The sequence below is a fragment of the Crassostrea angulata genome, chromosome 6 (assembly GCF_025612915.1).
Source record: "Crassostrea angulata isolate pt1a10 chromosome 6, ASM2561291v2, whole genome shotgun sequence".
Classification (NCBI taxonomy): Eukaryota; Metazoa; Mollusca; class Bivalvia; order Ostreida; family Ostreidae; genus Magallana; species Magallana angulata.
In genome coordinates, this window is record NC_069116.1 from 19,220,474 (window position 1) to 19,237,071 (window position 16,598).

General features: G+C 32.8%; 2 protein-coding genes across 3 annotated transcripts; one reads left to right on the top strand and one right to left on the bottom strand.

Moving 5' to 3' along the window:
• Positions 1–2,120: 2,120 nt before the first annotated feature.
• On the top strand, positions 2,121–8,211 carry LOC128188778 (mitochondrial 2-oxoglutarate/malate carrier protein-like). The gene is made up of 10 exons (XM_052860041.1): positions 2,121–2,278; positions 4,235–4,296; positions 5,582–5,672; positions 5,893–5,976; positions 6,211–6,330; positions 6,579–6,669; positions 6,797–6,884; positions 7,013–7,115; positions 7,226–7,277; positions 7,668–8,211. The coding sequence occupies exons 1-10, from the start codon at positions 2,199–2,201 to the stop codon at positions 7,842–7,844; spliced, it is 948 nt and encodes a 315-aa protein (XP_052716001.1). The 5' UTR covers positions 2,121–2,198; the 3' UTR covers positions 7,845–8,211.
• Positions 8,212–9,599: 1,388 nt separating this feature from the next.
• LOC128188779 (vacuolar protein sorting-associated protein 37B-like) lies at positions 9,600–14,934 on the bottom strand. Of its 2 annotated transcripts, none has more exons than XM_052860043.1 (5): positions 14,866–14,934; positions 14,056–14,257; positions 13,258–13,429; positions 12,722–12,804; positions 9,600–11,444 (listed from the first exon to the last, which is right to left on the bottom strand). In XM_052860043.1, exons 2-5 carry the CDS (start codon positions 14,197–14,199, stop codon positions 11,187–11,189), a joined length of 657 nt encoding a protein of 218 aa, XP_052716003.1. In that variant the 5' UTR covers positions 14,200–14,257; positions 14,866–14,934; the 3' UTR covers positions 9,600–11,186. The 2 variants fall into 2 exon arrangements, with proteins under 2 accessions (XP_052716003.1, XP_052716002.1); XM_052860042.1 differs by lacking the exon at positions 14,866–14,934 and adding an exon at positions 14,454–14,472.
• Between the last annotated feature and the right edge of the window lie 1,664 nt (positions 14,935–16,598).

Below are 16,598 nucleotides of genomic sequence, written 5' to 3' on the forward strand. Positions count from 1 at the left end.
GATTATTTTTGGCATATTTCCACTTAGACGTGCGAATGTTTTCCTAATGGAGTAGTATTTAGAAAATGATACGTAACCGATTTTTTCTAAAGATATATATAAACGCCTACATAATGCAACAAGGCCTTGTTTGCGTCTGATGTTGTATGATCCGTATGTGCCTTTTAAATATATATTTTAGCAATCTTTTAGTGAATCTATAAAGAACTAGGCCCACAAAGGGTCCAAATTGTATAATATAATATATAAGTTGTGGTATTCGACGATGAAAAATAGTCTTTCATCCTCTCTTTCTCTATTATACATTTTTCAAGTAAAAATAATCTCTATAATTAAAATCATAATTGAAATTTTTCAAAAAATAGTCTGAACACAATTCCTTTTTAAAACAATATTCACTTTTATTTCAACCGACACTTTATGTTTTCACCGTTGGAACTCACGGGATTTTTTCGGTACACCGCTTGAAATTATGCGGGCTCCGACGATGACTTGTCAGTTCCGCCGAATACAATAGCCAGGTGTACGAAGGTTAACTGTACTGTGACCTTACCTAACCGGTTGACGATAAAACGATTCCTCTAGTTTCAAATTTGTTTTCTTGTGAGAATTTGATTTTCCAGTACATGCTATCTCGTATTGAGGGGAGATTTGAATCAGATTCTACATGTATGTTTCCAACTTTCCACTCAGTGATGTATGTAATTTATTAAACCTGCATTTTTTCATTGATTGTAATTACAGATGTTCTCATGCAAATAGAGATCGTCCATTTGAAAACCAATATATGTAATTTGGTTTTCCAATGACTGCAAATTTTGATCAATCCTAATACATTATACATGTTTTCGGGAGGAAAATGTTAATGACCTTAATGTTTAAGATGTTTTAGATAATGCAAACGGAAATCAAACATCGTCTCCGTTTGCAAGCTTTTCCTTATTAAATACATGTATGTTCAATGTACGAGATTCCGGTTTATCCGACAGAAAGTTTTGAGCATGCTCAAAAACCGGACACTACCAGACTAAGTGTAATATCGAATTTTGCACTCAACTCGCTTGCTGAGGTACCAGGGGAAGAACGGCCTATCTTGAATTTCAAAATAAAACCAAAGATATAAATAATCCAAAATGTAAAATTTATTAAATGGAATCGCAATTGTCAAAAGGTTGTATAAAATTAGAGTAAAAACAATTCCTGATATTGACAAAGGAAAATAACATAAAATAAATAATTATTTACCTTCGAAATAAAACCTAAGATTAAAATAAGCCAATATATACTTTTCTCTCATTTAAAAAAAACAAAACAAAACAAAACATATATACAGAATAAATTATCTACAAAAATAATCATTCTAAATGAATGAGACATTATATTATTAAATATTTGAAAATAATATATTAATATATCAAAATATATACAGAATATATACAGGGAGCAAAAAATGGTGTAACATAAATAAAGTACGATAACAATGCATTTACATGCGTTTTGTTCGGTACCCATGTAGCTCTTCTCCTGTATTTGCCCGGTCTGATTAAGTCGACTTCCGTAGATTAACGTTGGACTTAAACCTAAGCCACAAACGGACATCTGGCTTCGGTTGGATCATTAACAACTGTTAGTCTACCAGTCGAAAACCGTTTCATCAATTCTCATGCGTTGACCTTCCCTTTCTAATGACCCACCTCTTTTCCAATCCTTTCAATAACGCCTTCCAAGTAACAAAATTACCATAATATGAACTGCCGGAGTTTGAGGAGAAACTGTAAAAATGAGCTACTACTGCAGCAGCATGGTTACTCTTAACCCAATAGACACAGATATAGCCGTCCAAATGTCAAGAATATGTATGTCAAATATAATGTACATGTAACTATCGACACTAGATACCATATCATAAGTTTTCTAAATAAAGTAACGTGTGATGAAACAGCTGGACTGAACTTTTGTTTTCTCCATGTTACCAAAGTTGACCACGGGCCTCATCAAGTCTACTTTACAAGAATAGTTATTTGTAATTTTTGAAATAAATGACATGCATAAATACTTCAGTAATGTGCATATACCAGTATACACACATGCCAATACAAGTTTGCTCTGTTCCGGATTGTTACCCGTTTTGTTTTATTTTTACACAGCACATTCATATTTTTTCTATTTTTTCTGCACCCGCTTTTGTAACATCAACGATGTCAGAAAAAGGGAACAACAAGGCGCCCGCAGTGGGCATACCCAAATACATGAAGTTTACCATTGGTGGACTGGCCGGGTTAGTATTTATAAAAACTTCCATTCATAAAAAGCGAGTTTATATGATGCACGTGTAAATTGAGTGATCCAAGGACACGGGCACCTGCACCGGCCTTAGTCTATGTAGCTGTTTTAAAGCAGTGAATCAAATAAATGAATTTTGTCAGATGATATCATGACCAATAGTATGGATACTTTAGAGCCCTATGTCAATGACATTTGAATTTTGTCCTAGTTATCAGTTACCATTGGCGGATCCTAAGTGGTGGGAGATGAGACGGGGGGGGGTCAGTTAATTAGGCCAAGCGTATAAAGAATAGTATGTCTGACATATTCAAATTTTTTTTTTGCTAGGGTTTTCTGGTATCGGGTTCTTCAGCCCTTTCTACCTGTTCGCCTGAGTCTGTTTGCCCAGAGTCCGTTAATTTGCTCTAATAATCGTTCGTAAACTTTGTTGGACGCTCCACCTAAACCTTGTTCATAAACCACATCATTTTAAGATGAAAATTAATTAATTTACTTTTAACCTTTTAAATGATAAATTATATTTTACTATTATGGTAACTTGTTTGACATTTAATAACTTTTTCTTACATTGTATGATTTTTATGATTTTATAACTTCAAAAAGACGTATTGGTCTAATTATTAGATGTTAATGCTGTAAGTTATAAATAACTGTCTTGTTGTTTTTTTAATGTTTCACTTGATGTTTCTAAACAATTAAAAACATTGAGACATTAATCGGCTCATTTAGAAGGTGAGCAGCGGATGAGCACTTATTGAGCACCTATTCTATTATTGAAGAATTTATATACCCGAGCACAGCACAATCCTTTGATCTCTATATGAGATAGATATAAAGATGTCGTATCGTTTTCAGGTCAGTCAATTGGTTATTATTATGTAAAGGTGCTGTTTTGTTTAATTACAGTTGAATTTCGATATCTCAAACACTGATATCTCGAATACAATGGATATGTCGAAGTGATTTGTTAGTCCCAACCACTTATTTTGACCCTTGGTATCTTGAATACTCGGATATCTCGAAGTTTTTAAACATTCCTATCTAGTTCGAGTTAACGAAGTTTGACTGTATATAGTTTAAAATGATCAAAATACAAAAAATATACAACTACATTAATCCTGTATTAAAATAAGGCAAACTGACCTTGGGTGAATGGAAATCAAGGCCAGATGGACCTAGGGTGAATGGAAACTAAGGCAAATGGCATCAAGGGCGAACACATTTTAGGGCAAATAAACATACATTCGGGTTTTCTCATCTGCTTGTCTTTAGAAAATTGTAGTCCTTACAATGATTGTTTGAGCTAGCAGCTTAAATCCAAAGGGCTTTTTATTTTATTGATGTGGGGTAGGGGGATATAAAGAGAGGATAATAGGGAAATGATCTTCTCTACAACCTCTGTATCAGGAACAATTTGAAAATGGTAAAAAGCTACTGTACTTGATTAAAATTTTACTGTTACTTTGTCCCAAGTAGCTGGTTTGTCACTGTTAGATGATTTTTAATGAAAAGTTGTTTAAATTTACAAAAATTCCTAAATATTTTCATTGACATGTCATTTTCTTTTGTCCAGAAAAATTGACAGAAAAAAAAACAATTCCATTTTTCTTTTAGAATGCCTTGGCAGTTGCACAGTTTTTAACTTTATCATCTGGGTATTTTCATGTTACACGCAATACAAAATCCATGTTGAGTTTTTGCTTTTAACAGTTTCCTTTAACTGTATAAGATAGTGGGAGTGTTTCAAAAGAATCATTAACTATAATTTACAGTTCGTAAACTATAGTAAAAAGTCTATAAACCTAGTTTATCAACTGTGAAACTACGTTTGGCTCATTTTTGTGTATTTGGCATGCCATTGATTGATGATGATAATGATTAGTGATGATGATGATGATGATGATGATGATGATGATGATGATGACTTTTTAGATGATTGAATTTTTAGAATGGGGGCTACAGTTTTTGTTCAGCCTTTGGATTTAGTGAAGAACAGAATGCAGCTAAGTGGTAATTTCTTATTTACTGTACATGTAGCAATGAGAGACTTACAGAGAGAGAGAGAGAGAGAGAGAGAGAGAGAGAAGTGATTTTTAAGGACTAAAATGTATGTAGCATGAGTTAACTTTCAGAGTTAAGATCTTTTTTCATCCAATAGAATTTCAGCTTATTCAACATCAAATTAATGAATCTTTAATTTGAAAAAAAAAATGGAAGTTAACTGTTTTCTGTTCTTAAAGGGGCACACAATTTGAGTCAAAATTTATTTTATCCATCAGTATGGCATTTCTAATAGTCAACCAAAATCTGAGTGTAAGTCATCTACCAGTAGTTATAAGCAAGATACAGAACTTGCAATTCCTTTGATCTATAAACAAAACTCAGGTCATCTTTTTGTTTACATTTTGCTCAGGTTATCTTTTTGTTTACATTTTGAATGTTGAAAAGAAAATTCCAGGTTTTAAAGACCTAAAATAAATATGACAAATGCTAGGAACTGTTTTTTTTTTAAGTTCAAAAGAATAAGCAGATAAAAAAAAAAACCAGTTTGAAAAAGATTTTTTACCAATTTATTGAACCAATGTAAACAAAAACATGGCATGAGCCTTGTTTACATAACAGAATTGTGATATATGTATCTTCCTTATAACTCTAAAATTGACTCTCAAATTTTGGTTTATCATTAGAAATGCATTCCTAAAGCATTGTATACAATAGAAAAATAAAATTTGACTAAAATCGTGACTATGCTCTTACAATACATTTAAAACATAAAATACATTTTATACATAAAATTTACATGCTACATATAGTGCTTTACTTCCATATGTATAGCATTCGCAAAGCTATTGTCCAGCAGATTTTAAATGAAAAGTGTATACAAAAAGAGTCATCTTCACTAGCCAAGGGTTTCATGTTCACCCTTTCTCTTTAAAGATATATCTACCAGTAACTATAACTTTTTAGAGATAAGAATCTGATTCATCCTTCCCAAATGAACTTAGAAAAGTGTATATAAGTGTTAAACTCTAACAGTATGCAAATTGAAGATTTGAACCCACTTTCTTCAACGATCTAACATTGCAGTTCATCTTGATTCTTCTGAGACAAAGTGATTGATGCTTGCCAGTATGTAATATGAAGACTATCGGTATATAAGATGATAACACATTTTCCAAAATGAAAGCAAAATATATGAAATGAACAAATAATTTTTTAATATTTAAGAATTGGAAGACACTGATAATGATCTGACATATCATAAAAAAACTTTTAAAATATATTTAATTTGTAGGTGAGGGTGGAAAAAGTCGTCAGTATAAATCCAGTGGGCATGCTCTGATTACAATCCTGAGGAACGAGGGACTTTCTGGTATATACACTGGGTAAGATGCAAATTGATGACAAAAGTGCTTTCATTAACATTTCTATTTTATTAATTTTATTAATCAAGGTAACCATCTATGAAAATTCTATTTTTAATATGGTACATGTACCATATTACTGGTACTGGTACATTATGCAAGTTTTTATACAGGACAGATGAGATATAATGGTACTGTATGATAAAGGCTGCACTTTAAATTGTTTGGATTCCTCTTTCAGACTCTCAGCAGGACTTTTGAGACAGGCCACATATACAACAACAAGAATGGGAATTTACTCTTCATTGTTTGAAAAATTTAGTGTGTAAGTAAACCTTCTTTATCTTGACTCATTTCAGATTTTTTACACTCAACTATTGAGATGAAGGCTATGTATTTGCTATCACATTTTATCTGACTAAATAGCATAGAATTACTTTGAAAAGAAAACTTTAAGTAATGAACTACTATGACAGATCTGTGCTTTCACAAAGTCATAAATCATTTTAAGAATTTGATGATTTTGATATGGAATTCGTAGTTCTTTTTCTTTTTTTAGTGATGGTAAACCACCGAGTTTTATAAGGAAGGTCCTGATTGGTGTGTTTGCTGGTGGAGTGGGGGCTTTTGTAGGAACTCCAGCCGAGTTGGCTCTCATCAGAATGACAGCAGACGGACGGTATGAGTATCCTACTTTAGTGCATTAACTAACAATATGCCTGGATATTATGCTCTTGCTTTTGGGCCATAAAAATTGCCACAAAGTTGATTTTGCTGAAAGATTTCTGTCTTAGTCTTGCTGCATCACAACCAGTGCATAACAGTGCATGATACTCAGTACTTTATTTAGAAAAATGAAATTTGAGTCTTGTGTTCATTAAATATATGTTCAAGTAGGTTTTAAAGTGAATTTGATTTGATTTTTAGTCTCCCAGTTGAGCAGCAAAGAGGATACAAAAATGTTGTGGATGCATTGAGGAGAGTGTGGGCAGAGGAAGGATTCGTGGCTCTTTTCAGGGTATAATGACGTAATTTCTATTGCACAGAAATAATAAAAGAATAATTTTTGGAAGTTTACGATGAAATAACTACGGTACAGTACTTTAGTCAAGAAAAGTTACAGTTGGTCACTTGTTTTCTTCTAGGGAAGTGGGCCTACAATAGGGAGAGCTATGGTGGTAAATGCATCCCAGTTATCCTCCTACTCCCAAGTCAAACAGTTCTTCCTAGACAGTAAGTGGAAAACCTAATTAAAATCATGTTAATTCAGATTCAACAGTAATAAGTGGGTGTTGGTAATTTAGATTAAGATTTTTATTTCTTTGACTCTGTCTTTAAAGTTCTTACTTTCAATATTTCAGAGAATGTTATAAAGGACGGTTTACTACTGCACTTTGTAAGCAGCATGATCAGCGGCTTTGTAACAACTGTGTTTTCAATGCCAGTAGATATTGTCAAAACTAGGTAAGTAAAAATGTGGTCATTAAAGAACATTAAATTAGGATCTGTTGTAAAAATTATATGGATAAAAATGTTTTTTGTATGTAATTTTTTCTTCTTCTTTGTTTGAAAAGGATTCAGAACATGAAAACCATTGATGGAAAACCAGAGTACAAAGGAGCAACGGTAAAGTTTTTGAGACATAAGAATTATCAAAATTTTCCTTTTTTACCTTGTGAACTATGTTAGAACCATTTTAACAAGACCTTGGACTTTCCGTAGGACGTAACTATCTATTTCTTGCTTCTAAACATGTTTAAAAATTACGCTGGTTTCAAGCGAAATATACACCGATTGGGTAGTCTTAGCTCAAAAGCCAGACAGATCTTGTTGATTTCAAAGAGCCATGGCTGAGTGGCCAGCAATGAAATAGACACTGCTGTTTGACACAACTACCCAAAGTCCAAGCTCTTGTTAAAATGGTTCTACCTGTAAAACTTTTCAAGATCAATATTGAAAAAACAACGATTTATTTTAATAGATGTCTAATTCTGTGGTTTCCCCCTTCATTTACAGGATGTTTTTCTGCGAACTGTGAGGAAGGAAGGTTTTTTCAGTTTATGGAAGGGATTCTTGCCTTACTATTTCAGACTGGGACCTCACACAGTTCTGACTTTCATATTCATTGAGCAGATGAATAAAATGTACGCAACAGTTGTTTTGAAGGACGCATCTGCTGGTAGAGGTTTATAATTGTGGCATTGGTAGGATTTCTATATAATTATAGATATTAGAAAAAAAATGTTAACTACATTGTATACGTACATTGTAAAAGGCAAAAATTACTCATGAAAATAAAAATAATTAGGGTTGAATTCTGTTCTCCACAGTTGAATGACAGGGATTGTTTATATTCATTTATTTTGTACAAATTGATGGACAAATTGGAGGTTTCTCATTTTGAGGGCAGCTTATACAAAAGGATAGCATAATCATTGTTTTAGTTAACACTGTGGTGCTAGGCATTAAATATGTTGGGTTAATTACATGGCCTATGATACTTTGTAACATTATTTTGATTTAAAAATACATATGAATTTTATTTGATAATAAGATTTTTTTTTAAAAATATAGGTATATTGATGTAATTTCGATTATATGGATGGTATTTTGAGTTTTAATGATTTTGTTATTGTTATATCTGTGATAATGTAAATAAAAAAAGTTATGAAGTTTGTTGTGTTATTGATATGTGGTTCTTCATTCAGATCTTACTGATATTGACCTGTGACCTTTCACACTTATACTATTACTTGTATTACTTATTAGGTTTGTTAAGGTCTTTCTATGGCTAAGCACCTTTTATGGACTTTAAGAACCGACTTATTCTGCAGACAGTAACAAGTCAATTGAGTGTTTTGCTGTGTGTATGCTAATTAAATGCACAAAGACATATAAAGAAAAAGATGTTATGGCCACCATATTTCTGTCTATAAAATGTGACTTGCTGACTTCAGAAATTAAGATCACAATCATGCGACACATTTTATCCAATGAGGTTGTGTCACTTACAAGGCAAAACGATAGCCAATAGTGGTCAGTTTTACAGTAAAGTTAGTGACCTTGACATGATCATCTCAATGAGTCATGGAAGCAATAAAATGTGGGTAATGAAATTTTCATTGTAAATTAAATTGTTGTCTACTTTATTAAAAATAGAATTCATGTAATTCAGGTTTATATAGCTTCTATTATTTATTTATAAATGTGTCAAAAAACTTTTTACAAACTCTGAATCAAAATCATATTTGTTATCCTGTAAAAGATTTAATTTCTGTAAAATGTGCACTACAGTAAAACACGCTTATAACGGGCGATTTTGCTTCGTTAAAAGGCGTAATTTGTTATATGTCAAGTTAACAACATGTAATAAAGTCATGGGGAATGAAGTGACTTCGCTGTCAGTGTCAATTCAATATGAGCGTGTTTGCTATAACCGTGTTTTACTGTATATTCCAAGCACTAATTTTTTTTCAAAGAGTTAAATGCAGAATTGTTGTAATAGGTTTTATCAGCAAAATAAACTAAATACAATTTAATATATTAATACCAATGACAGAAAAATAAGTTTCGAAAACAGCTACGGTATTTAATTATCATATTATGATTATTAATACATGTATATACATCTGTAGCTCTTTGATACTATGCTCTCTTTCCAAAAGGATAAAATTAGTCCGACAACAAAACAAATACTTTAGTAGGGAGTATTTTTAAAAAGGCTGTGCCTGCTGCCTAATCCCATTCAATAAATATATTGAATAAAATATTGTTCGATATTAAAGCAGGTTTTAATATAGTATCAAAGTCCACAAAGATGTTTTTTTAAGTACATAATTTTTTAACAAATTGTTCAAAAGCAAAGATGGCAGTATGGATCTGAATATTTTCAAATTAGCAGAGAACCTAATAGCTGGATTTTTTTTATCAAAACAAAAACAAAGTAAATTACTTTTGAAAACCTTTTATTTGTAGTCCTTGTATTAAATCCATTATATTCTACATACATGCATTCCAACAATAACATATTGCTGGGTAATGCATATTAAAACATACGTTCCAAGCTTAACCAAGTTAAATAAGCTTCAAGTTAGGCAAATTGTTCATTACGTTAATTCTTCAAAAATTAAACCATTAACAACTTAGATCTTATTCAAGGGTTCTCCTCAATGCAACATACATGTAAACACAGACCAAATACAAGACAAGAGATTTTCAAAACGATTACCAAGGGATTCTCCCAATCAAGCAAAAGTTCATGGAACGAATGGGGTCACTTTATGTGTCATAAAAAACACCAGTTTCAACTAAAGAGGTATAGCGCACTTAATATACCATTTCGCCTAAAATATAACACTTCTGCAAACATCAGACATTTTAAATATTATACAATATTTAGTTAAAATAAATTCGAAGAAATGCAAATAACACGATATATAATTACCATGCTGAAAGAGTCTAAATAATCTTACACGACATCATTAAAATATTCATTTTTTGTTAGTACTATAACGAAAATAGTTATTATACTATTAAAAATTGGATATTTGACTATTTGAACCACTCTTAACCAAAGAAATCTGATTAAAATTATGTTCTACTAGTATTATAGTACATGTTTATATTGAATTAGTTTTGGTTTAACATGGTCTTAAACTCTTTGTACTGAAAATTAGACAAATACATGTATTTCAATCAGGGTCTTTTCTATAACTATCATATATATAGCAATAAATATTGAAAAGACATCAAATGAAAGTGTTAGATATCATATGTGGCCTGGAGGAAAAGTGTAGGTCTTGTTGATTATGCAATCGCTGGATCGATTTCACCAAGCACCAGTAGTAAATATTATTTTTTACTTAATTTAAATATTAAAAGAATAGAGAGTTTAAGTTACCATACACGTATCTAATCTTCTGGAATTTTTAAAAAAATATTATTTTGCTTAATTCAGTCTGAGTATGAGCACACCCAATATAAACAGATCTCTTCAATAACACTGTACATGTACTCTATTTACACTTAGATTCAAATTATTGTGTTTTGCTTGAACTTATCACGGTTCAGAATATCAACTGACATTTTACACAGTTTATGCAAAATCAGTTGTTACAGACATCATTATAAAATCAGTATCTAGGTTTCGAAAATTATATTGTGACAGCTAGGTACCTGAAGCTATTTTAAGTAACAGATACTTTCCATCCAAACACAGGCATAGGTGAAATATTGGGAAAAGGCGCTATACCTCTTTTTACAACTTTGCCATTAATGTGTTTAACATATCTATTTAATAAATGCCCAACTACTTGTAAATCAGCACACAACAACAACAAAATCAATAAAAGCATCATTTTGCATTGGTCTATCAGCACTTCATATGATCTTATGTAAAAATATGGAAAAGCATTTCAGATGTGTTGGACTACACTTGCAAAAAGCATGGAAAAATAAATGAATTACAAATAAATGACAAGTATTCTTTCCTTACAAAAAAGATAACAATATTAATTCACCTTATAACTACTTGTATTATCTTGGATACATTGCTGGTTGCGGCATTGAGAAATTACCAGTAGGGTAGGGGAGGTTACTCAAGCCTGTAGGACAAGAGTAACTGTTGATGGAGGGGGGGTTTGGTGCAACTGTCCTTGAGAGTCCAGAGTTCATTAATTCTCTCATTTTCTTCACTTTCACTTGTCGTAGATGAGCAACAGTTCTTACAGGCAAATAATTTTCCAAGAAGGAATCAACACTGATTTTGTTATCACAAAATTGTTCTGCGAATTGCTAAAATAGAAAAAATATAACATGTTAGAATGAATATTTAAAAGGTTAACATATAACTTAACAATAATGAAAAGCATTTGCAATGAAGTACCTTAGTTTTTGTTATAAATGACAATGACTACCAGATAACTTTTTACAACTGATTAATTGATACTAGTAGGCAGATCACAAGATTAGCAAGTAAGTTTTTTTCATTTAATTCTCATGTACCATTAATATTGAATGAAGTTTAGTTATGGTATATTAATTGATATAGGTTGACAACATTTCTGATATCTGATATACCAGGGGTATTGATCTGATATGACCTTGACACTTGATTTCCAAACATCATTCAAGGTCACTGCATACCCTTTGATCAAAGGCACCATGTGGGTGAAGTAGGAGCAAGATTGGAGCAAAGGGAGAGAAGATATGCTCCATACAAGGATTTTCCATATAATTCTGCTATGACCTCACATTTGACTTTGAAAATTGGTTCAAGGTCACTAAACACCCATTATTCATATGCACTATTTATGTGAAGTATGAGCCAAATAGGGCTAAGTGGAAAGAATATACACTTTGAAAAATGGATTTTTGCATGGTCCGATATCTTAACCCTTGACCTACAAACTTCATTCAAGACCACTGCACACCTTTTGACCATAGACACTCTGTGAGTGAAGTATGAGCTAGATTTGACCAAGGGGAGAGAAAATATGCTCCAGACAAGAATATTATTTTTAATTCTGCTATGACCTCAACTTTAGATCTAGAAATATGGTTCAAGGTCACTGCACACTCTTTACCTAAAGGCACTCTGTTGGTGAAGTATGAGTCAGATAGGGCCAAGGGAAGAGAAAATATGCTCTGGACAAGCAATCTCAGACGGACAGAGGGACATAAGGATGGACAGACGGATGCACAGACTGATCACTATAAGGCGCCCGCAGAGCGGGGCACTAATAGTTAAAGAACTGGTTGTCATTTGTCTCTCATTGTAATCTTTACAAATCAACACCAAAATGTCTTTAATAACTGGAAATTAAAGAAAGGCAATTTCAGAGATTTCAAGATCTTATGTAAATGGCAAGAGCTGCCTTTTATCAATAACATCTTTACACATGAAATACATTCTCATTATTACCTGTACCTGAAATAAGCATCCCTAGGTTCTAATTTCCAGTTGACTGGATTCATGACTGATGTCTTTCAAATGACCTTAGGTCACATCATTAAGATAAATTTCTGATTTGTTTACATTTCTGCGTTAAAGCAAGCTTGTCAATGTTTACCTCAGAACTTTCCTCTGAAGAAGCAGCAGCTGTCTGTAACAATGCTAGAGCTGTGTCCGGCAGGAGCCGATTGGGGTGAGAATCTACAATGGATACAATTAATTACAAGTAATTAATGCCTCTAACTTCAATGTACATGTTGTTACATAATAGAACTGGAGACCTAGCAGGCCCATCTAGAAAAAAACCCCTTTTACAGACTAAATTCATCATTGATTAGAAAAAGATAAAAAGGCACAAAATGTGATCTTTATGTTTACGTACTGTCTTTATCCTATATCAAATGTTTGTGAATTTATTACTGGGTAAGAGTCTAAACTTAATAAATGACATCTTTTCACAAACAACTACCGGTACATCTGTAAAACTATGAAACAGCTAAAACAAAAACTGAAAACTGATGAAGTTATTGCAGGAAAACAAAAGTGGTCATGCAAACAGATACTCAAACCAATATGACTAAAACAATCTATGAAAAAGGGGGTTAACTGACATGGTGTGTAAGAATAAATCAATTTACTTCAAGCACTGTTTACCTATTTTAGACTTATCCTGGGCCAGATCTATTTTCAGCTTATTAGCATCCTCATACCCTCTGGCTACCTCGCTCTTCAAGTTTTCCAAGCGGTTCTGGAGCGACAAGTTGAAATCTGCCATGCTTTTGTTTCGTGCAAGCATCATTTCTCTGTCTGTCTGGATATTTTTCACCTTTAATATCAAAAGAAGTTGAGCAATGACAAAATGAAATTATATCCAACTTTAAATTCAGGAGAAAAAGTCCACTAAAAGGACATAAGCCCATCTAGTTTCTTTATTACGAATTTAGCTTTATCATAACCTTCACTTGAAATTAATATAAGGATTTTTCTAACTAGCATGTGGCTAATGTATTTTACATTTAAATTGTATCTTGCCTACAACGTTTTAAGCTTATGCATTTCCTGACAGCAACAGAGTTCTTTCTCTTGCCATAAGCAACCTAGTATCAAGCCTGATGAACCTATTTGAGGACTATGTAAAAATGATTTGCTTTGATATTTCTTTTACAAAATTGGCTTCATTACAAGTACATGCAGTGTATGTTTCTGTAACAGATACACTTATAGCCTATGTTGAGGTTTGAACCCGGGTCCTCTCGCATGCCAGTCCAGCACTCTACCGATCGAGCTAAAGGGTTAACCCACTAGCCAGAGCTAGTAGGAATGCCATATACCTGACTTATAACCACAGTTGTATAAACATTAACATCAAATACAAATATTTCTTGCATATATAGGTAATCAAAAGTAGTTTACAGCACCTACATTAACTCCACATGAAAAGCAATTATTGACCTGTTGTAAATCTTGAATCAAGCTATCCAGCTTATCGCTGTCATCCAGTAGATTTTGTAGCTCATTCTTGTCTAGATGTTGGAGTATGCCAACAGCTGCTGCTTCATCCACGACAAGCTGCTTAGCTTCAGTGGGATAACTCATTGTAATTGAAGGTTCTGTCGATGTGCCTCAATCAATCATCACTTTATCAGTTATTTTACTGCATAAATAAAACAAAAAAATGAAGTATAATGGCCGTTCACAGCTGATTTGCATTTTTTTCTCTTTATTTTCAGGTACCCATGACATTTTTTGATTTAAAAGTTTTAAAATCAAATTCAAGTAATCAAACAATGTGATGGGTACATCATATAAGAGAAATCTAGTTAAATGAAGAGTGTTAAGTAAATAAATACCATTGTTGTCAAAGAACGCAATTCTTCAAACATAAAACTTAACAAGTATGTCACTGTCACATGACAGCTTTATGTTGAAATGACATATTGTCCATTACTGACATCTATTTCAAAATCATATACTTAATATCCTGCAGTTAACGGAACTGATACCATCATTTATTAAAAACGTGATCAAAACTTGAGAGGGGGGAAACGAAAAGTAGGCGGGGCTAAATAAGTGAGATAGTCAATGACAGTGTCAGTGGCATTTTTTAAGAGAAAGTGGTTACCGCTTCCAAATAATTTAGCTGAAAGTATATCGTAATGAACTGATGCATAGAAATATCAATGTATTCTAAGTATGACTGCTGAAAAATATAAAGTATTCAACAAGTGGTTCAACTTAAAATTCGGAAGGTTTTCTACTTACACTAGTTTCCTTTCACTGTCATAATAAATATACCGGAATGAATTGAAACGTACAGGACGGATAAAATTGGAATTTCTATTTTTGGTAAGATAGTTAGCTTTTACATTATTGTTTCGTGTCCAGAACTACCAATACAAACGAAGTGAATGTGCGAATTGTGATGAATAATGCTATTTGCTGCACTTTACAGAAAATGTCCTTACTGATTTTTTTTAATTAAAGACATATACGCCATCTAATAATGATTAGACTTGCTATCTCGCTCTTTGAAAAAAAAAACGGCAAAGGATAAACAAAGGACGAGATAAAAGGTTTATTTTTTGACCGGCAAATACTATCGTTAAAGAATTTCCGATGATAAATTATTTCTAAATCAGGAACGTTATGTTGGTTTTTTTTTTCTTGTTAGGTAAATGTTGCTTTGGTATATCACCGTTGTGTCTTGTCCGTTCGATCCTTCGAAAATGACAAAATGATCGACCTTACAATGGGTGCGTTTAGAGTATTTCCAGTGGTACCAATACCAGTTTGCCAATGGTAACAATTTGTGCCATTGGACCCATATATACTCTGCACGAGTTTTGGGGGTACAGATTGTAGGAAATTTACAAATGTTAACAATGGTACCTTTGGTGTACCATTGCTAATACTGGCTGATTATTTAGCGAAAAATGTCAAACCAAGATGCAATATTTTTGCCTCGTTGATCATTCAAAATCATAATTTGTGTACAATAAAGAATTTTTTTCTTACAGTTTTTCTTCTCCCGCAAAACGTGTGTATATCTTTGGAAAAACATGGCTAGAGCGAATCATAACTATGCGATTATTATAATACCATGATATAGATACCCGATGATTTTGATACCGTTTGTCCAGGCACACATATGAAAGTCAATGCTATGGTTAATACCGACAACAATCTAAATGGCCCCACCCCTAATGTTGAAAAGGAACTATTGGTGTTTTGTGGAAAATACGTTTGAGAACTTTCGATGTATGGCTGAACGGTTTTAGTACATCTTCAAAAGGAAGTTTTTTTATAGAGTATATCTCCTCCTTAAAAAATATGAAGGCCAAATAGATAGCCTACATCACAATTAAGCAAATAATTGGAGGATTCAATTTCAAAATGTTTTGGTGCTTTAGCCTTTAGATGGCAGTCATATTCCAACCAATGTCCCTCAAACACCTGCAACATGCCTACATATACGGAAAGAAATATTTTCAGTTGTATTTTTGGAATGTTAATGCTTAAAGGAATTGTTCAGCTACAACAAGGTTTAAGGTGGAAAAAGCTGTGAAATTAATCTGTTGCCTTCAGTGCATACAAAATATCCGCCATTTTTGTGACGTCATAAAAAAGTTACCGTCACTAACAGAGCTCTAAATCGTCTGCAGAAATGACTACCTACGGTAAATTTTATCGGCAAACATTGGTACCGTTGGTATACCAATGGTAAAAAAAAATTGCCAGTGGTATCTTTTGTCTGCCAACGGCAGTACTCTGAACGCACCCATTGTTAAATGATTAACACCATTCCCTTTAACCAAAAATCAAATGTGCGGATCCTGATTTTTTTAGGGGGGCTGAGCATTCGAGGGATATCTATAATTTGCCAGAGATGCGAGGCATGTTTTCGGTAATTTTACTATGCAAACTGTTAAGAAAATTGAATTTTTCACGGGGGGGTGGGGGGTCTAGATAATATCAATCTGTAATACTAGTTTTAT

Coding starts and splice junctions, on each gene's coding strand:
- LOC128188778 (XM_052860041.1), top strand. CDS start 2,199: ATGTCAGAAAAAGGGAACAACAAGGCGCCCGCAGTGGGCATACCCAAA. Junction 5,977..6,210: donor TTGTTTGAAAAATTTAGTGT/GTAAGTAAACCT, acceptor TTCTTTTTTTAG/TGATGGTAAACCACCGAGTT. Junction 7,278..7,667: donor CAGAGTACAAAGGAGCAACG/GTAAAGTTTTTG, acceptor CTTCATTTACAG/GATGTTTTTCTGCGAACTGT.
- LOC128188779 (XM_052860043.1), bottom strand. CDS start 14,199: ATGAGTTATCCCACTGAAGCTAAGCAGCTTGTCGTGGATGAAGCAGCA. Junction 13,430..14,055: donor TGATTCAAGATTTACAACAG/GTCAATAATTGC, acceptor TTGATATTAAAG/GTGAAAAATATCCAGACAGA. Junction 11,445..12,721: donor CTTCAGAGGAAAGTTCTGAG/GTAAACATTGAC, acceptor TTTCTATTTTAG/CAATTCGCAGAACAATTTTG.